We start from the raw sequence: 21,467 nt of genomic DNA on the forward strand, positions 1-21,467 counted from the left end.
TGGCCTCAGTGTCAATGTACAGATGGAGTGAGCAGCAGAGCTATCAGCCTGGCTGTGTTGTTTTCAGTGTGCGAGGGATGTCAGGTCACTCTGTTTGCTCCGTTAAATCAAATTAGCAGAATGCAGGAGGCCAGCTGTGCATGCAGATGACCAGTATGCCCAGCACCATCACTCTCTGCAGACACCTCTCATCCTGCAGTCATTGCTGAACACAGCAAAGCGGCACCCAAAGCAGAAGGGATAGCAGCAGATGTAGCATTTCTAACTCCACATCTCACTGAATTCCCCTCACCTTGCAGGTTAACATCTGTTGTCTGCACCTCCGTGGCTCTCTGTGGCAGCAACAGCAAAGTTAGCAGCACAAGAAAGCTACGTTTAAGGAGCAGCCAAGGAGTGAGATGAGTTGTTTATGATTAAATTAAATTCATATGAAATTTAATGACCTGCCAGCGTGATGCTTGGGTAACTTTGTAATGTAATTAAAAGCCCATCGGGGAGGAGAGCTGTTGGTTATGCCACGCGTTGAGTCGCTGCTGGGAAGAAGCGGGTGATGGGTGGAGCAGCTGCGGAGCAGCGCTGGGTTGCTGTCTTGTCTTCTCCCCTGATGGAGTGGGCTGCTGGGGTAGGGCTGTGGTGCCTCAGCCCCCAGCCCTGAAGGGTGTGGAGTTTCCAGGACAGTTCTGGAGATCTGACCATACTAACGCTCAACAAAACCTCTGTTTTCTACTTATTTACGAAATGCTGTAGGGATGCTGCTGTCAGTGCCCAAGCCAGCGCAGCTCGGGAGCAGTTGTTGTGGCACACGAGCGCGGCCAAGGAGCCCGCCCCCAGGTTCCCTAAGCCAGAAAATACACATCAGCCGGGACCCTCCTCCACGGCACAACCACCCCCCGGGCAGGACGAGCAGCCGGGGCTGTGCCACCAGGAAGCCGGGCCGGCTCTCACACCCGCATCGCTTCGGGGAGCTGTAGAGCAGAAAGGGCGAAGAAGGAGGACGGCGCGGAGGGCTCGTACTGCCCCGCAGAGCTTTTTCCGCACGCGCCGTTTGGAAAAGCACCGCTCGCGGGCCGACGCAACTTTTGTTTTCCCGGGCTGGTTGCACGGAGCCGCCCGGCGGCTTGACGCGCCGCGCATTCACCGCTCACGACACCCCTCGATGTCGGGCCGCACGCGCGCGGGCCGGCTGGCGCCGCTCGCCCCTTTAAGCGGATGGCGGCGGGGCCGCCCCTCTGGCTGGGATAGGCCGGCGCGGTGCGGGGCCGCCTCCCTCCCCCGGCAGCGGGCGGGCGGCTCGGCCGGGCTCGGCGCGGCGCTGCAGGCTCCGGTCCGGGCTGCGTGCGCCAGAGCCTCCCCCAGCGCCGCCGCTCCCCGCCGGGCCGCCGGGCCGCGAGGGCAGAGGCATGCCCAGGCGGAGCATCGCGGAGGTGAAGGTACTGGACGTGCAGAAGCGGCGCATCCCCAACAAGCACTATGTGAGTGGCTCGGCTCCGCGCGGCTCTGCGCGGCTCTGAGAGCTCCGCCGCGCCCGGCCCGGCCCTGGGCAAACAAAGGCCGGGCGCTGCCGGTCCCCCCGGAGCTCTGGGCGGGCGTAACAGCGCTGCCAGCTCTGTGCCGCTCCTCCCGGGGCGCCGCTATGCGGGACGCGGAACGATCTGCGGGATCTGCGGGCGGGGTAACGGGGGTGGGTTTGTTGGGAGCGTCCGCTCCCCGCAGTCGGCTCCGAGGCAGCGCCGAAAAGCGCATCCATCCGCCGCGTGGAGGGTGTGGGACCTGTTGGCTGCCCCGGTGTGAGGGGAACCCGGCTGCTGCCCTCCGTGCCCGGGGCGGTGCTGCTGTCCTCTGCCCAGCTGTGCGCTGTACCCCTTCTGTGCGGGGAGCGCGTTCCTGCACGCTCCAAGGCATCTTCTGAACGGCTGTGAGTTTGCCTCTTTCTCCAAGGGTTCAGGTTTTTTCTTGGTTTTTTTTTTTTTTTTTTTTTTTTTTTTTTTTTTTTTTTTTTTTTTTTTTTTTTTTTTCTTTCTTCTGTTTAAATTTACTATTATTGTTTACACTTTGGTGTGCTTCCAGGCATCCACAGAGACTTTGTGGGGGAATCTTGGCAATAGCTGTAAAGCATAGACTGAAATGTTCTCCCTGCTCGTTTCGGAGCAGGGTGACCCAGTGACACACAGTGCTCGCAGCGCTGCTGGGTTATGGAACACGGCGTTCCTCTGCTTATGTCAGGGGAGCTGGGCAGCCGCAGCCATGGGCTTTCTTGGGGTTCCCTTGAATGGTGTGTAGCAGTGAGCAATAGTCAGGGGAGAGCATTAAGGACAGGGTAAAGAGAGCTGATAGCACTCCCCTTGCATCCAGGGGAACGCCTCGGCTCTGCAGTGTGGCTGCTGCCTGCCAGCCCTTTGCCACCCCTTTCTCCTGTCCTGCTCTGGCTGTCGCTCTGTCAGCCCCAGCTCCAGCCGTGCCCCCTTCCTTCCGCATCTATCCCAGAGTTAGTTACTCATGCTGGCTGGGCAGTGCATCAGATCCGGAGCACCGTGTATGTGAGGCAGTTTGATGAGCTGCATGCAGTTGTGTTTGTGTTGGCAGAGCTGTTGCATCGCCCTCAGGTCCCGTAATGGGTGTGTTGGGGTCACCTAGGGGTGCTTCTCCCCTCTCCCTTCTGGGCCTTCCCATACTTCGCTGGGGCTCCATGCAGCCCTTGGGCTCCTGCTGTCCCTCACACCCACGTTCCGTTGCTGGGACGTGCAGCCTGAGCTCTGGGTGCAGTGTGCTTTGGGCAGGGCAGCTGGGCACAGTGTGGGTAATCCCATCAGGCTGGAAAATGGGACGGCAGCACTTTAGGAAAGAGAGACATGTTGCTGGCTGGGCGACAGCTTCTAGGTCTGGATCCTGGGGATGAGAAGGCAACAGCAAAGCATTTACATGGAGCTTGTGGCAGTCAGCTGCGCAGCCAGGGTGCTCGGCCAGCTGCTGCCTGCTCTGCTGGCAGCTCAGTCCTCTGCCTCCAGCCTTCCCCTGTACTCATCTTGGACCCAAGTGCAGCCGCGTGAGCCAGCACGAGCTGAGCCTGGGGAGGGCAGGGAGGGGCAGGTAGTTTCCTGCCAAAGCAGTGCTAGAGTGAATGGAGCACTCGCTTTGCTGGAGGGGATTGATCAGAATGAGGCAGACTCACGAAGCCAGTTAATTGTATGGAATCAAATCCTTCTTTTTTTCTTTTTTTTCTTTCCCCTCCTCCTGCAAAGAGTCAGAGAGGAGGGGCAGCAAATCATGGCTGAGTCATCTCTTTAGGCTGTATCTGCTGGCAATCTGCACAATCTGCAAGCCCAAGTCGGCCACCAAGTGTATGTGCTAAGACTTTGCTCTCTTGAATCTGTTTTCTGGGCACGAATTCTTTGCGCTGTCCCTGGAGGCAGTGGCTTCAAGAGCCTTCCACTGCTCTCCATTGCCCCCGCTCTGCCTGACCTGCAGCTGACCTGGAACACTCCGGTCTGGCCTCTGCTCTTCATCCAACAGGCTTTTCTTTGCCACACAAAGGTGCTGTTGTGTCGGCTGTGTGAGGCTGCAGCAGAGAGCTGTGGAGTTCCAGTTTCCCAGAGAAGTGAGATCAAACCGCTGTTTCAAAGTTCTCGTTGATCCCTGCCGTGGGCCAGGGGCAAGAGGCTGGCTGTGCTCAGGCTTTGCCCATCACTTTGGTAATTGGGACAAGAAGTGTTGTGTAACCAAGACAAAAACTTGTGCTTTCACAGCTCTGATTCGAAGCAGGACACGTTTCCCCAGGCTGGGGCAGGGGCTGGTTTAGGAATATTTGCGTCTTCTCAAAAAGTGATCACATGCCATTTTGGCACCGGGCAGCAGAGTTTCTCAGATTTTCCCAGTGCTGCTCTTCCATAAGCACAGCTCTGCTTCCAGCCCCATCTCAGCCTTTCACCCTCAAACGCCTCCGAGTTTTGCAGCCCCACTAGAGATGTCCCCGTGTAACAGTTTCCAGGGACAGAGGCTGCACAGAGCCTCCGTATCTTCATCCTTCCTAACCCTTTGTGGCCTGTTCCCAGCTGGCTGAGGCTGCTTTTCTGGCTGGGAGGGGCTGGAGATGGGGCTCAGATGGAGACAGAGCTGTGAGGAGCATCACTCCCTGGTGCTGGGCCTTTCCTTGCAGCGGAGGCTTGGTTGGGTGAGCACCCAGCAAGGTGCTTGGCAGCAATGGGGACGCCCACCGGGGTTAATGGCAGAGCCCAACACAGCCCAGTGCCTTCTCCACAGTGCTCAAAAGTGTCTTTGTGTGCTTCCCAATCCTAGTGTGAGAGTGTCAGCCTGGTGTGCTGCTGTCTTGCTGCTCTCACCCCTGCAGCCAGTCTTATGCTCCTGGAAGGATGTTACTTCTGTGGTATTGGCATGGTGTGAGGCTGACACGTCTGCCTCCTGTTCTTGTCAAACCAGCTCAGATCGTGCAAGTAGAAGAACTGGGAGGGAAAGGAGGCTTCCAAGTGGTAGGAGCCTCCAGTTTGCTCTGCCAGCTGCAAAATGGCTTCTCATCCTCCTGACCTGCTAACCCTGGTGTTTAAATTGCAGTTGTGCCATTTGCACCTTTAAGCTTTTTTAAATTGGACTGTAAGTGGAAGAAGGGGGCAGCTGGAGAAATGCTCCTAAGCAGGTGTGCATCGTAGGCTGAACTCTGTCAAGAGAAGAACGGAGCAAACCATCAGAGCCCATTATTGGAGTGAAAGAATAACAGAATCCTTAGGGTTGGAAAGGACCTTTAAGGGTCATCTAGTCCAGCTCCCCTGCAACTTGCAGGACCATCCACAGCTTGATCAGATTGCTTAGAGCAAAGGGGCCCCCTTCTGTCAGGCAGCGGGCGGATGCGGTGACATTTCCCTGCAGTCACAGTTGCAGTGATTACAGCTCATGTCTCGGTGCTCTGGTGCTCAGGAACACTGGCAGCGAGAGCTCTATGTCAGTACTGCAGTGCGTTCGTTTGAGAAGGCAAACTCTAAAAGCAAAGTTTAAAAACATTCATTCTGGGTGACGGGGTCCACTGACTGTCACTTCTATTGGCTGGCCAAGTCTCAAATTCTGATAAATGAATGTTTATACAGAAAAGACCCAAAACAAAACCAGACTAAATTTTCCTTTAAAGGACTCCATGTGGGATCTTTTTATAGCTTTGTGTTTGTTATTCTCTAGTAGAAGTCCCCAAAGTGTGGCTTCTGCTTACTGAATCTAGACCTTGGTCTGTTTTCTTGGAAGCTTCAGGAGCTTTCTTCTTATACAGCCACATTTTGCATGTTTTGTGCCATGTGTTAATAACCATGCAATTGAATTGCATTCTGTTTCCAGTGCTGTTCACCAAGAATACCTCCTTAACTCATTTGATTCTAAGTGTCTGCTCCCCAGCACAAAACAAAATTGCATACACATTGGTTGGGAAAGAAAGAGCAGCAGGCTGCATGTTTTTGCTGGCTTTATTGGGCTATGCTTTTGCAGGTCTTCCTTTCCCAACCTCAGTGCACACGTAAACCGCTTTGAAAAAGGGAAATTTCAACCAAGTGTGCAGCAAACGTTGATGTTGCAAGCTCAGTTAATGAGATGGCAAACTTGAAACAAGGTGGTACCACGTGTGTTTAACCACCTCATCGGGATCTGCAGGTGCCTTATCAAAGTAATTAATGGTGTTGGAATTTGGTGTCTAGATTGTAGAGTTGATAGGCATCTTAAAAGCAAGTTTGACTAAAACCACATTAAAAAAATCAGTGTTACAATTTTAATTGGGAAATTGAAAAGTGATAGTGGGTATCTTCTCTGCTCCTGTGCCCTGCAGTTAGGAGGCTGCGGTTTAATTTATTGCACAGCCAACCCCGTTGCTTGTCTGGAATTGTTTATTGAGTTTTGGAGAAGAATGCTCAGCTTGCGAGAGGAAGAGAGCTGGTGATCTACAGTCAGTTGTTCCTCTGTGCTTTATACGTATAGAGCAGAAGATGTCTTCTGGAAAACTTGCATCCCGTGGGCTTGTGTCACAGCCACTCAGTGCTGAGTTGGTCATTGGAACAGAGCTCCGAGGGGACCTGGCCCCACTGCACTGTGTGTGGCTGCTGTATTTTTCTCTCTTGTGAATCATACTGGTTGCTTGGATTATAAAGAGATTGGGGGATGACTCTCCCCAGTGTGATGCTCTCTGCGGAGGGCAACCGTACTGCTGGCATGGCTGGAATGTCCTGTGGGGAACTGGAGAGGCGGGAGGGTAAAACAAATGGAGTGAAATCCACGCAGTGGCTATTAGCTAAGCTGGAAACATGAAAATAGGCTGTAATGAAGCAAGGCTGAACCCAGAATGCTGGAGTCTCTTTGAAGAGTCTCTGAGCATCTGGCTGTGGCCCCAAGAGTTTGAGGGCTCTGCATCTTTGGTGTTGTTTTGCTGCTGTATCTCCTCCTGTTCTCTGTCAGCTGGATTATGCTCTCCTGCTTGTGGCAGGCCAAGGGCAGCATGTTTGGAGCTGTGGATGGGGAGAGATTTGGACCCATCCTTGCACCTGCTGTTGCTCTGTTGCACAGTTTTGAAGAGCTGATCAGTCTCCCTCCACCCTCACTTCTCGAGAGAGTTGAGGCTTCGGGGAGCTCAGCCTTTGCAGATGAAACCAAACAGTCAAATGCAAAGTCCTTTATTTTTCCTCCAATTCATGTTACTTAAGGCTGGAGAAAGCCTTGAATGTCACAGTTCAGAGGAAGGGCCAAATCCTGCCTGGCGAGTGTCTGCCAAGGCCAGTGCAGATGGTGGAAAGCTGATGTGCAGTCCCTGCAGTGAGCCCCAGCCTTAGGGCCATCACAGTCCTGCTTGGAGGTCTGTGACTTGATCCCTCACAGCTTTGCTTTGGAGGACATATCTGTTTTCTGGCTTTTTCACGTAGCAGTGGGAAATAGGATACAAGTGCATCCATATGTTTGACCTTCAGTGTGACTCAAAGCAAACAAGCTGACGTGCACGCTTTGTGATGGGAGCCAGTGCCATAACTGAGCAGGGGTTGGTGCATTGTCATTGGGGTCCCTGTGTCCTGCATGGCCATGCAGTTGTGCACAGCATTGTGCCCAGGTGATCTGTGCAACAGCAGGGCAGGACAAGCTGGTGTTGTTGTTGAGAAGGGTAGAGTGGAAGGGGTGACTCAGAGCTAGGGGATGTGGTTGGTCTATAATATGGCAGAACCTGGGTGTGTGGGCTTTGAATATTTGCTGTGATGGTGGGGATATTCCTGTCCTCATGCTGTCTGTGACATTACACACTTCTTCCATGTGCTCTGCTTTTCTGCTGCTTCCTTTCTCCTTGGCAAAATAGAGAAACCATGGTGGCATCTGGGATGTCCCACAGCTATTGCTTCTCTGTGCTGCTCCCAGTGCCATCTAAGCCAGCAGGGCCCTTCTCCCAGCTGCCCCTGTCTGCAGAGCAGGGCTGACGTGGTCTCCAAGAATGGAGCTGTGGCTGGGGCTCCTCCTGCTCCCATCTCTGGTATCCGGGGCACAGCAGCCCTTGCTCCCCTCGGCAGCCCTGCACTCCTGCTGTGGGGAAGGCTGATGGAGAAGGGCCAAGCACAGCAGCTCCTCGCCAACAACTTTCTTTGTTTCCAGCCACCTCCCTCCCCCTTTTTTTTTTTTTTTTTTTTTTTTTTTTTTCCTCTTTTCCTTTTACAATTTCCCACTCCCTTTTCTCTATTAAACTCTTTGTTATGGTTCATTCCCTCCAATGCTTTGGTTTCACAGCCCCTTTGAATTTCTCCTTGCAGCCGGGCTCTTGGCTCCCCATTGTTTCCCTACGTCTTGGGGTGTGGGAGAGGGCGGGTGGAATAAAGAGACTGATCCTTTTTCCCCTCTGCTGGCGAAAGACGCTTGAAATCTGTGGAGTCTTCCACAGAGAGGTTTATTGTATGTAGTCTCTCTGGGCCCAAGACCACACAGGCTCAAACCCATTTAAAAGGGCTCTGCAGACAGCTCTGTCTGCTGGAGGCTGTTATGTCTGGCTGTGCCCTTGGAGCTCTGTGGACAGATGCTGATGCCCACTAGTGATGGGTGCACAGAGCTGGGTGTCCCAGAGCCCGTGGAAGTGTCTTTCCAGCTTGCTGCTGTTCACGTGCCTCTGGCTGGCATGGACATCAGGGAGCCATGGAGCATGTAGTGGAGCTGGCATGATGCTGCCCCTCAAAGCCGTTTTTTTTGGGCCTTTCCATGTGCCCCCACAGCCAGGACATTCTTTAGGTCTCCTTGGGGAAGCTGTGGGAGGAGGTAGGCTGCAGCCCTGGGCTTTCCTGCAGCTGCTCTCAGGCTTTTCCACGAACTTAAGCAGTCCAGGCTGATTCCTGGTTGTGCTCTGTGCGTGTCCTTAGTGTGTTTACATAGGGAGTTCAGAAATGATTATTCTAGGAGGTCACACAGCCTTGTGTTTCAAGAACAGGGAACTATTTTTGTGTATTTGTTTTTTGTATCTGTTCTTAATCCCGTTGCTTCAAGTCAGCCTCTCAAGCCACCCGCTCTCAGTAGCCCTGCTTGGGATAATTTGCCTCTTGGAAAGGTGTGAAACTGAGGGCCTGAGAAGGCTTCAGAGTGCTCAGGCACTTCTTGCTATGAAACTCACCAGAAACCACTGCTATCTGCAGCACTGAGGCTCTTTATGAGTTAGGGAGAGCCCTGTCATGCTGGCCCTGCTGGCTGCCCTTCCCAGGAGGGACATCCCACCACAGTCTGCTCCATAGGAAGGATGGATCTCCCTCACAGAGCCAGGGAAGCATTCCCCAGCTGCCAGCACGTTTCCCCTGCAGTTGCCAGAGCCCTTGCTGCCATGATGGCTGACGGGCGGCTTTTGTTGACAGCTCTGTTACGGTTGGCCAGGTGCCATTTGCATTGCTTTTAGCAACCTGCCACTTCTGACAGTTCCCGTATGAGGGATTTCAGTCCCACTTTCCACTGGCTCGGTCTCCCTCTGAGTTGTATCTCAAGGAACACTGGAGCGGGGGGAGAGGCGGTGGGGACCAAGCAGGACAGTCTGGGAGAGCTGAAGTATCATTTTTCCACCTTTATAATTCCCATTTAAGGTGCTCAATTTCAAACACAACCAAGAAGAATCTGAGAAGATTGGGTTCCTGATGGTAAACTCCTTGATCGGTAATTTTTAAATAGTTGACATACGGCCAATTACTTGTAACGTAGTGCTCTGCAGGAAGTCTGGAGAGCCAAAGCACCATGGTGTCTGTCGGAGTTCAGCTTTCTACATCTGTTGGTTTCCATTCTCTGAAGGTTTTGTTCCACGCCATCCCTCCAAGGGATGGGAGCAGATGGCGTGCTTTGTGTTAATATGAAGTGCTTCTCTCTTCCGGTGCTAAACAAGACCCACCTGCATCTCTGAGGCTGTCCCTGCTCTCCCTTCCACCCATGGGAGGCCCTGTGGAGGTATAGCAGGCTCATTTCCTTACTTTTGTGGTGGATGTGGCTGTGATGGAGTTGCCCATCCAAGTGCTCCTGTTGAAGCCTAAAGTTCAGGTTTGTGGGGGTGGCCTCATGCTTAGGTTTTGCAGAATATGGTGTGTGAGTGACCCTGAAAACTCCACACCCTTCCTCTGTGCCATGCTGCAGTCGGACAAATGCTGTCAATTGCATTTCAGCAATTTCTGAAGCAGGGGCAGGAATTCCAGCGCCGCTCGCATGACCTGTGGCTGCAGTTCAGTGGGAGGTTTCAGTCCCAGTGATTTCTGCCTGTCCCAAAGTGCAGCCCCATGCCCTCAGCCATCCAGCCTGATTCCATAAGATGTCTGTGAGTTGGAGCGTGGCAAGGGATGGGGGCTCTCAGGGTGGAGCAGAGTGAGGTTTCCTTTCCTGTCAGAGGGCAGCTGTTGGTTCCCAGGTTTCACAGAGTCAGCTAGATCCCCTCCACCATGCAGAAACCACCGCTGGCCCGGGCAGGCCTGTAAATATTTAGATAGCATTGCCTGTTGGTTTTGGCCACAGCCCAACCCAAGCGCTGGGGTTGTGGCCCCCTCCTAGGCCTGGCTGCCCACCATCTGCTGGGCTCTCCCACCCCTCCGTGGAGCAGGGCCTCCCTGCCAGCGGAGCAGAGCTGCAGAAAAGCCATGAAATAACAGTTTCCATGTGCCCTCAGCTGCACAGCTGGGCCTGGAAAAAGCCTGTCCTTGGGGCAGCTTTTAGGGAGCGAGCTGCTCAGTACCACACCTGTGATTGCAAGGACAAAATGGAGTTTGGGGCTGCTGCTGCCCGGGCAGGCGTTGTGCCTGGCACAGAGGACAAGGTGTAGTGCTAGGCCAGGAGGGGAAGAGCAGCCTGAGCACCATGCTTTCCACTTGGTCTGTATCACTGAAGGAAGCACCTGAGGAAGGGATACATGGGTGTCTGTGGGAGCTCTAAACCGCTCATCCTTGTAAAAGGCTTGGTGGAGTGGCCAACTGCACCATTCATCCCTTTTGAAATTTGCAATTTTCTTGCTAATTAAGGAACACCCGAGCTTTGTCTGGTGTTTTCTTCTGTTTTTTTTTTTTTTTTTTTTTGTATTGCCCTCAGAGCATCACAGATGAGAATTGTCAAAGATCTGTGGCATCTTTAGCCAGCAGGTGGGAGGGGGCTGTTGGGGTTAAGGACAAGGGATAGTTGGAAGGAAAGAGGAAGTCAGCTTTGCAAAGGCAGTGCTTTTATGGATGTTGAGGAGTTCTCTTTTCTGCGGGTTTCTTCATCTCTTCTCCATGGATGAGGAGATATCCCTAGGGACCTCTCAGCTGTTTAAATGGGATGAGCAAGAAACCATTATCCAGACTCCAGGGAGATCTGCATTCCAGCAAAATAGGAACGAGCTCATCAGCTGGGAGAAGTGCCCCTTCTCTCCATTACAAGGGTGTAATAAAGCTCAGTGTGCCCACAAATCTCAGGGCTTTATTACTCTTCTGAGCATTGAATTCATTTTAGCTTGAGCAAATCCACATCCTGATTAAAATCCCAGTCTAATAAACTGTTGACTCCAAATAAAGGCAGGATAGGAATAAACAATGAAGAAAAGTTGGCTCTTCCCTCTGCCCCAGTGGAAGGCGTTCTCCAGGCAGGCAGCCAGTGGTGATATAACCCTGTGGAGTGCTGCAGACTGGTAAGGAACCTGGGATATCAGCTGAGCTTCCAACCAAAATGAGCTCATGCTGGCCTGCTGGCAAGTCCTGGAGTAAAGGGTAAAGGCAGCTTGGATGATGCTTAGCATGAAATTAACGCTCGGTTTGCTGATGGTATGAAGTCATGAATGTTATGAAGTTATTAATTTCATAGTAAGCACTTGCTTCATATCACTGCTTCCTTCTCTGTCTTAGTTTGGAATTGATTCCACCAGGAAGTTTGTGGTTCCTTGGGAGTCCCCTCACCTGGGTAGCTTGTGCTGCATCAGAAGAGAAGAGATGTGAGAAGAGATTTCTAGTGGAGTTTTAGTTTGGCATTCAAGTAGGTTTGATTAGCTCTAAGTGTTCAGTGTTGTGGTGTCTATGCAGGCCTTCTGGTATTTGAGGTTGGCTATTGGACTGGGATGTTGGTCACATTCCAGCATTGAGAAAAACACGCATCTCTGTGGGAAGTGTTTTAAAACTCTTAAGAGATTGTGTTTTAAGCACCGAAACATCACCCTTCTATGAGCCTTCACTCTTGGTTGTATTAGTCTGAAGTTCCTGCCTGGTCCCTTCGCCTGGGCTTCTAAATGGTTTATTCCTGTGTCACTGAGTTGATATTTCTTTGGAATTTCTTTGGAACTACGTGAGACATGAGAGTAGAAAGAAGAAATGAACGTGCCCTTGTTCTGCTTACTCAATCTGTTATCAATTAGTGAAGGCTTAGGTTTGCAACACTTGAGAGTTATGTTGGCATCTCACCAAGGGTCATCTCTGGTTTCTGCCAATAACAGGCAAGGACGTTAAATAATTGCCCAATTCTGTTATTTACTTGTTATCTTTCATGGAAGAATAGTACAACTGGGGTGTTTTCTTCTTTTTCTCCCCTCTCATTGTTCACCAGTGAAAGCCTGATTGCATGGTCTGTGAATAACTGAGGATTGTGAGGATTAGTTGTATAGCATTTTGTGTAACAGGAGGGTAATTTGCACCCCAGCAGGCTTCAGAAAACAGAACCTCAAGGTGACAGCAAAGCTGTTTATGGAAAACCAGATGGAGTTTTGAACTGTGTAGGCTCAAGTTCTCCTCACAAGTCTCTTTCTGGGGTGCAGAATTTGTTATGTACCTGTAGCTGGGGGTAGGGAGCTGTCTTAATTTCCAGCTTGGAATAATCATCTTGCAGTCAGCTAAGCCGCAGCAGTGGAGTTTAGTAATTTAAGCTTGTTTATTTCCTAGTGTTGCTGTAACTACTTTAAGTGCTCCCATGCACTCCCTGGTTGATGCTCAGCCATTTTGCAGCCATTGGAGCGTCGTGGGTTATTCTGTCACTTGTATCTGATTTCTTCCTTTGTTCCTTACAGGTGTACATTATCAAAGTCACGTGGTCCAATGGGTCCACAGAAGTCATCTACCGACGGTACAGCAAGTTCTTCGACCTACAGGTAAGCGTTTCTCCAGTTCTTGTGTTTTTTTGACTTCAGAGGGTTGAAAGACCTGGTAAATGGTGGAGCGTGGTTTGCTTTGTGCTAGAGGTAAGCATTCCTTTTGTAATCTACCGGAAAATGTTTAGATTTGAGGGAATTTAAGCACAGCTTTGGACATCCTTGGGAAAGCAAGAACAAAGCAACCTCAAAACCTGCACTCAGTGCCATTTGCAGTGCAGTGTGGGGATTTTGTGTGTTAATCTCTCACTCCCTGAGCTGAAAGTGCGTAAGGGGTCATAGGGTGCTTGAGTTTCTCCAGCTGAAATCAATGCAAGTGGTGGTGGGGTTTCTGTTTGTTTGTTTGGGGAGGTGGTGTTACAGCTCATCCATTCCTGTGGAGCTAATTCTGTGCCTTTCCCAAGTGCTAGCACACCAAAATGGAGCTGCTGCTGAGAATCACTGGTTCCCAGCATTTTAGGGAGCAGATGATGGGAAGCTCCCTTTAACCAGCACTCAGTGGATTCACTGCCAGCCCAGAGTGCAGCAGGTGGCAGCTACTTTAGAAATTACCTCCTGGTGTGGAGTTGAGTGGGGAGCTGGGAGGAAGGTGGGGAAGGAATGGAGGCTGGAAAGGCAATCTGGGACACTGGATTGCAAAAAGTCTGAGCCAGTGCTCTGGGTGAGCAAGCAATGGGTGTTCTCCACCTCCTCCTTGTACTGTGGAGATGAGCCAAGGAGTCTGTCTGAGCTTTATGAGCCAAAACATAAACTGAGCTGCTGGAACAGGCTCTGTACAGATGCAAAAGGAAAATGCACAAAGTGATCTATGGACCTGCCAGAGAGCTCACTGGCACATCCCTCTCGTGTGGGACTGGGAGGGAAGCTGGGCACCCTTCAGCTTCCTGCGTGTGTGAAGCTGCATACATCTCTATGCTTTATTTCAGTGGTTGCTGTGCTAGCCTGGGAAAGTGGATACCTCTCTTTAGACTGATGGGGTTTGAATGCATCCTGACACAAACAGGCTGCTAAAATAACAGCACATCTGGGCCTGCCTCGCAAAGCAAGCCCCGAGGAATGTGAATGGCTTTAGTAGGTTCTGCTGGTCAGATGGCTTCAGGTCAGCTTGGAAAGCCTTTTTTAGGCTTGGGAGTGCGGGTGGGTTTCTGTGAGATGACTGCACCCATGCACAGTGCCCTGCTCCTGTGCAGCAAAGCTCTTACAGAGCCGTGAGCATGGTCATAGGGATGTCCATAGTGAGAGCCCCAGTCACCCTTCTGTGCCCGTGCTGTTGGTTCACAAGTTATGTCACACCAAGGCAAGGTGGGCAGTGCTGTGGGTTACCACTGGTGCAGGGAAGGGTTAAGCTGTGAGCAGCTGCTGGAGTAACCAAGGAAATGTGAAAATAAATAAACAGAGAACAGCTGTTGGGCAGTGGCCAGGGCTGGAAGGAAATGGAACTCAGCTCTTCCTTGTCTTCAGGATCTCATCTTCTTTGCTGGTGCCCTAAAGTGGTAGCCAAACTCAGGATGTCCTCTGTTGCAAGAGGGACAGAATGTTGGGGTTTGTGTCTGCCAAGGCAGTGCCTGCCTCTAGCTGTGCTCTTACCCAGGTGTTGCACGGTGTGCCCTGAGGCAGCTCTAGAGGAAGAAATGCTTTATATATAGTGTGGTACATTTGGGAAAGTTCAAGCCAAACCTTCCCCTTCCCTGCTGCCTCAGCATTTTCTTGAAAAAAAAAAAAGAGTAACCACTCCTTTCTGGCTTTGTTGGAAGAATGAATGAAATTGTGGTTTTTCCCTTCCTTCCCTGTTATCACACATGCTTCCTGGTGTGCTTACTTGAAACTTGTGGTGCAGTACAGTGGAAATTGGATTGAAAGGAGAGAAGTGAAACAGATCCTCTTAGCGCAGTGGAAAAAAAATTGCTCTAGGTAGGCTTGGTAGCAGTGACTGCTGTAGTTGCTGGAGGCCTTTATTGAATGACTGTTTTATGATTCTATGCCAATTTTAGCTCTTTGGGCAGAAATTTTCCATGCTGGAAATTATTCATGCTGCTGGTTATTAGATTAAAAAAGGAAAAACAGCAACGCAAAAGAAGTAATTGGCTAAAAGGGTTTGGTTGCCTCTGAAAACATAGAAAGAAGGGAAGAGTTTTGCTGTGTCCAATCCTGATGATCTTGGTGCACTGGAGGAATAATTGGAAACTAGAGTCCCATCTGATCCCTGCATCAAAAATCTGTCTTTGGGGCTGTCCAGGCTTACTCATAGTCACAGCACTGAGAAATCTGGGTAGAGAGATTTCTTAATTTAATAGCTGTGTTCCCAGTGATCTTGGCTGCACTTTCCAGGCTCCAACCAGAAGCCGAGCAAAGGTTTGTGTTGTTGTTTTCTCCAGTAGCAGCTCTGGCTGCATTGGGTGAATGTTGGTGCACCCTGTCGCAGATAGTGAGCCTCTTGTCATCCAAGCAGGGATGGGGAGGAGATGTTCTTGGGTGTCAAAATGAGGACAGTGGGACCTGCGAGGGGGCTGGATGGGATGCTGGTGTTTCAGAGCAGCCCCAGCACCGTTCCGTGAGTGCTTGGGGATTTTCTCCTGGTATTTCCCTGGTGGGCTTGCTGCTGAATCATTTGTCACCTTCCATTGTGGCCAAACAATTGTTTTAGGAGCTGGGCCAAGTAAAACACATGCATGCTTACTACTGACAGCCTTGCTGGCTGTCCTGCTCCCACTGCAACCAGTGGCACTGTTCTGTGTCCTTCTGCTTTGTGAGATGAGGGTAAAAGGCCCCTGTTGTGTTTGGGCAGCAAACAGAAATGTCCCCAGATGCTGAGCCCTGCACAGCGTGTCCCTTGTGGCTCTTGTGAGGATGGCCAGTTCTGTGATGATGGAAAGCCATGGAAGTTCAGTATTAGCTGTGTGTAAGGTTGCAGAATAAAGTAAAGAAGCAAATGCAGTAATAAAATAAATAGGTTAATATCTCAACAATAAATACCTTGCTGGCTAATTAGTGTAATGAGTCACGCCATGGCCTTGGGCAGTGCCAGGCAGTGAAATTGGGAATGTTTAAACTGAGTAATACCTCCCTCCTCCTATTTACTATTAATTGCAGGAGGAAACCAAGTTAATGCTCCAGCATTTTTCTGCTCTCTGTGGATCTCTGGGTTCCTACCCTGTCTCCTCCTTGTTTTCTCCATAAATGTTATGCATCACACAGCAATTTATGTAACAACAATGTTTTAGGGATGAAAACAAAATCAAAACAGATAACCCTACGTGAATTTATAATTCTGGAATTTCAAACCTCAGGTAACTGTGTGATTGCAGTAAATTTGTAACTTCGGATGCTAACCTCAGTTACTCATGGGTCTCTTGGCTGAAGGAGTTCTTTCCTTTGGACAGGATCAAGGCTCTTTTGAAATGCATGATATGCCAGATGTGAGCTATTGGGAGCAGATGAATGCTGTTCCTAAGAAATAAAGCAATGAGATTGTTGCTTTCAAGAATGCCAGTTGTGTTCTGGACGCTAATTGAGCCTAGCAGGTACGTTGGAAACTTTGGCTGGCATGGAAACTGGTAATTGAATCCTTGACGCGCTGTCTCTGGTAGACAATGATTGAATGTGAAGTTCTGTTGTGCCACAGAGGTGCTCCCAGCACTGCCCATGAGCAAGGAGCAGGCTGTGACCGTGGGACCCCAATGGGTCACATCGGATGCATTGCCCTGGAGGCGTTTAGCAAACCTTTGGAAAGGATCCTCTTGAAACCATTGTCTGGACTGACAGTATTGGTTAGCTTTGGTGTCTTGCATTTTGTGTTTTCTGTGGAAACCCAAAGAAAGAAACACTTTTTCCACTATTTTGTAATTATGAGCTCATCAGCTGCAGTGGTAGTCATTTCAGGTCCTCATGTGACCAAGAGCCACCTTGTCTTGCTACACTCATGATGTGCCCTTATGTCCAAACTCAGCCTTTCAACACCAGTCATGCTCTCACCAGCAGCTGCTCGTGCTCCCTGAGTCCCTTCAGCCCTGTTGCCTTTTGCATGTTGGACAACAGAATGGATGTTCCTGCACTTGCGAGTGGATCCAGCGCATTAGGAAGCGGGTACCAAACCTTCCCTTCCAGCAGGCTTTGCTATTCACACCACGGCCTGCTATCTCACCACCAAGGCAGCAGCTTCTCCTTTGGCATGTTGCAGCAAGCCCTTACACATCAAACTGTACAGGGTACCCTCCCTGGGCACAGGTTGTTGCCCCTTGCAGTCAGAAACTTTTCCTCCAGCCCTATTCCCTAATGAAGGCTGAAGGAAGAGAGGGTGATGCCTTGTGGTTGCTTCTCTGCACAAAGGTTTAATTGTGAGCCAAGGGAAGGAGACGTGACATAGTCTGGAGTAAATGTGCTTGCTGCATGGTTCAGAGGCAGACAAAAAGAGAATGTTAAGTGTACTTAAAAATATGGCTCTGGCTCTCGCACGCTGCATGCACATCCAGCGTGTTTTCCAGTCCTCTGGTCCGTCCATATGTTTAACAAATCCTTCAGGTTCTTAGCTGGAAACTTTCAGCCTTGACCCACCTGGAGCTATGTCATCTTGGAGAGAGTCCTGCATTCTTTGTGCCAACAGCTTTGTGTGTGAGAGGGGAAAAAAAAACACAGGCTGTTGAAGTGGTGCCTACTTCTATGAGAAAATTGGCAAAAGGCAATGGTGCGTGCATGTCATCTCTACATGAAAGGCAGATTAGTTGTTCTGTGGGGTTTTTCACCTGCTGTGCACGTGCAGCAAAGACAGAGTGGGGGAAAAGTCAGAATCGTGGTGATTTAGACTGCTTTAAAATAAAATGTTACATGGAAATGTGCTCAGAAGATGCTGGCTGGCACAGAGGTGAATTGTTCTTGTCAGCCTGTTGGCCTGAATAAAAGAAAATCCATTGAGTAAATTCAAATAAGCCTGGCGCCTTGCTTCCAGCACTGTGAGATGCACCAGTGTGGGGTACAGACCCCCCAGCAGCCTTCCTCTGCTTCTCCTCTTCCTGGGGCTGCATCCCACAGCAGAGCAGTGTGTGTTATCTTCCTTCTCCAGACGTAGGAAAACCAGGGCTGGGAATGCAGAACAGTTTTTCCCCACCATCGCCAGGCTCCTCAGGTGTAGCACAGCCTGCTCTCTGCTTGTACCTCATGCCTGCTCCGTGCTGGCAGTGCTGTTTCTGTTGGTCTCTTTGATGCTAAGGCCCTAAGGCAGTGCAGGCACTCTGCTGCTGAAAGATGGATGTCTTTTTGTGTCCAGGGATTGTAAACAGGACTCTTTGGATAGCTATTTCATAACACGGATCTTATTTCAACACTTTGGGAATTTCTTTTTTCTAAGGTTTGCAGAGTTCAGTGGAATTCTGTGCTGTTGTGTGTGCAGCAACTGCACGCAGCCACAAAAATAAACCAGCAGGATCTCTCCCTCAGACAGCTGCTTTGTGAAAGACAGGCACTTGCGTGACCAAAGATGAGAAAAAGCCCAGAGCTTCCTATGGTGAGGTTCCTGTGCAAAGCACCAGCAAGGCTCTCTCCTTTGTTCCTCTGCATCCAGACTTTGCTAGGAGCCATGAGCTTATGCACCACGTGTAGGAGTACAGAAGAGGTGAACTGTTGTAAGCTGACTCGAAAAGAAGAAACAATTTCTATTAAGAAAAGATGATCGCTATCTTTGTAGAAGCAGCAGCCTGGATTTTTCCAGCAGCACATCAAAGATCTTACTCATTCTCTCTCTTTCCCTCCACAAAGAACACGTACAGCCCCGTGCACTTCAGCCTAGTTAAAAGTTGGCTCCCTTCATCCTTTTCTCTCCAAACGTCTCCCATTTATAGCTTTCCAGCATTTGGTAGCGGGTAGCCAGCACATTCCCCGTGCGTGTCAGCGCCAAGGCAGGTCAGTTGAGTTATAATTGGCTCTTGCTGGCAATCTGACTAGCTGCTAAATTCTTTACCTGGCAGCTGAGCAGGGCTTTGAGCTGCTGAGAGCTATGCCTGATGCTGGGATGTTGCAGCCTTTCCTTCCAGGGTTCCTCTCACCTCCTGATCTCATCGCTCCCAGCTGTGCTGAGTTCATCTTCTCAGCTTCACCCCCTGGAGCTGCCAGGGGGCCCTGTGGTCCACTTTCATTCAGTTTTCTTGGCACCTGCCTGTGGAAACAGGACAGGGAAGGGATGGCACTCAGCTACGCATCACTCCATGGGTGTGCTGCCACCCGTGCAGGGAGGAGGCCCAGAGGTGGGGTGGCTAAAGCTCTCTTGGATGACCTAGAGGCCAAGCTAAGTTCTCTGGATGGTGATCCAATGTGTTTTTATTTGGTGCTGTTTTCAGTAAGGTGATGTTTAAAGGTTGTCCTGTAATATGAGGAGATGGGCTACACCTCTCTTTCTACCAGCCTGAAGGGCTGAACTTGTCTCCTTCAGCTTTCTGGAGGGAAGACCTTGCAATTGGTATCATGCAAAAGCAGCTCTGGGTCTGAAGCATATTGTTTGATAAGTACTACTGATACTTTTGGGGAGAGAGGAGATTGGTGCAAAGAGTCTGTGCCTGCTGAATTCTTAGTGAGATGGCTGGGAGCCATACGCATTGCTGAATGTGTGTGATGCAGTAAAGGGCACACAGCAGTTTGGAAGTCCCACTGTGAACCAAGGTGTGGATCTCTGGAATGATCCTTGCAGGGTCCTGATGGAGCCTGGGGATAAGTGAGGATTTTAACTGCCTGCTCTCCCTTTCCATGCTGTGATCCATCTTAGAAATGATGCTCCTCTCCTTTTAGTTCCTTTGCACACCTTTTCCCTTCACCTCTGACTTCTCGTCCCCATCTCTGGGACTAAGCACAGACATTTCCTAGGTATGTGGCGCTCTGGAGGACAGCAGCAAAGAATAAAGCAGGTCTGTGCCAGCCTGGCTGTTCCATTGGGTGGGGGAGGATGTGTGTGCAGGATCTGCCCTTCCTCTGGTTCATGCCTTCCTTCTGCTATGCTGGGATAATGTCTTTGAGGCCTTTGCAACAGTGGTGAGTCACTGAGCAGTGAACTACAAATGATATTTATGGCTGTCTTTACCTGAAAGCATGGCATTATAGATTAGGTCTGGTAAATGTAATTAAGGTTGGTGGATTTCTTGTTTTAATACTACTTTTGGTAGGAAACTTAAAGTTTGGGCAAGAAATAGCTATCATTCAGATGTTCAATGCTTTTCCAGTGTTGGTGCCATCATACATTAGCCAGGTGAGGCGTGTTCTGATGCATACAACAATTCTTTGTGCTCCTGTTTTCTCTGCAAGCTGGGCTGGCTAATCGCTGGCCATCAGCCAGCACCCAACCTGCTGGAAACTGAAGGTATTTTGTCATAACATGCTTTGTGAAGTGCTCCCCTCACAGAGCAGTTGTAGGACAGAGGCGATGCTCTCTAAGGCTGATGGATCTCAGTGTGCAGTGCAGCATCACTTGAAGGTGGAGAACCTCCCCACCTGCAAAGCTGCCCACATCCCTGTGGGCTTGGGACGGCTCTGAGGGCCAGGAATGAGGAAGAGGATGGAGGAGGTGAGACCTCTCCCTGTGTTTTGCTGCAGGCAGAAGTTCACTTGGTTCAACTGTGTTGTGCAACTCCAGCTTGTCTGAGGCACTGGCGTACGGACGGCTTTGGCCAAGGCTTTCAGCCTCGCAAAATACAGCTGTCATTTATCTCAGAGTGTTTCCAGCATTAAAAAAATGAAGGAAATACCACTTTTTAGGAAGCTTAATTTGTGGGTCTGCCTTCTGCTCTGAGAAACTGTGTGTTGGCCATGCCCCTTCTCCTGGCTCCAACTACTGAGCCTGGTGGTGGAGACACAAAATCTTGGAGTTCACACCCAGTCTCATCAAGCAGAAATCTGCAATCCACGTCTCTTCATGGCTAGCGTGCGTGATGGAAATAACTGGTGAAACAGCCTTGCAAGAGGTCTTTGTGCCATACCACGCAGTGTGCCAAGCAACTGGCTGGGCAACTGGCTGCAAAACCATCCCATTTCCTTGTCCTGGGTTGGGAGGAAAGTTGGTGTTAAAATTTCAGCAAAGAAAGAAACTCGGGTCAGTACATGTAAGACATTTTCTTGTTTTTAATTTAAAATCAGGTAATAGCTTCTATTAAATGTTGCTGTTAACTGTTAATTTAAAAGATAGCCTTATTATTGATGAGTCACAATGTAAAATTCCTTTTAATTTTTGTGGCTAGATTCTGCTATTCAAATTGCAGTGTTAACTGAAATGGATACCTGTCAGCATTTTCCAGCTCCCCACCTCCCATCCTGCGGAGCTCTGAGGCCTCTGCCTTCAGTTGGAATCTTCCCTCCTGCCAACAGTGCCTTCTCTGAGCCCCCAAACCTTGGTGATTCTTACAGGCAGTGGGTTCAGGCAGAGGCTTTCCAGTTTTTCAGAATCTCTGGTCAGGCGATGCTTAGAGAGGAGCTCTGACAATCCCCAAATTTGGGTACTGTTAGGGTTTGTGTTCCTTTAGGGGTTTAGTTGTGCTGACAATTCTTGGCATTGCTTTCTATTCCCCTATTGCTGCCGGGTCCTAGAAAAGCAGATGCAGTTCCAGCTATATGGTTTGTGTGAAGTGTGTGTGTGTGTGTGTGTGTGTGTGTGTGTGTGTAATCTACGCTCTCACAAGCACAAAGCACTGGGGCTTCTGCCTGCTGCAGGCTATGTGCTCACAGGCCCCAGCACCCTGGAGGGGAACAAGTATCCCAGGTCAGAGATGCTCTCCATGTCCCCTGCAGAGGCAGTGCTCTGTGTGCTCTTGAGGCTTCCCGATACCCCGCTCGGTGTTAAGTGCATCAGCTCCTCGGTGAGCTGCGAGGCCGCTCTCCCCCACCAGCTATCATTTAACAGCAGCACTCTGGTTTTGCAATAAGCAGAGCTTCTTGG

General features: G+C 50.3%; 1 protein-coding gene across 6 annotated transcripts in view; it reads left to right on the top strand.

Annotated features, from left to right (window-relative positions):
- The first annotated feature begins 1,370 nt into the window (after positions 1–1,370).
- Positions 1,371–21,467, top strand: part of SH3PXD2B (SH3 and PX domains 2B) — a 65,716-nt gene continuing 45,619 nt past the window's right edge. For 5 of the 6 annotated variants that reach the window (XM_042880609.1, XM_042880611.1, XM_042880610.1 and 2 more), the window contains exons 1-2: positions 1,371–1,472; positions 12,482–12,562. In XM_042880609.1, coding sequence (XP_042736543.1) covers positions 1,401–1,472; positions 12,482–12,562 — 153 coding nt within the window. In that variant the 5' untranslated portion in view covers positions 1,371–1,400. Of the gene's footprint in view, positions 1,473–12,481; positions 12,563–13,541; positions 13,662–21,467 lie in introns of those variants that run through there. The other variant, XM_042880613.1, reaches the window with a different exon arrangement.

This window comes from Lagopus leucura, unplaced genomic scaffold, assembly GCF_019238085.1.
Source record: "Lagopus leucura isolate 7727_CA_CO unplaced genomic scaffold, USGS_WTPT01 Super-Scaffold_100027, whole genome shotgun sequence".
NCBI classification, from domain to species: Eukaryota; Metazoa; Chordata; class Aves; order Galliformes; family Phasianidae; genus Lagopus; species Lagopus leucura.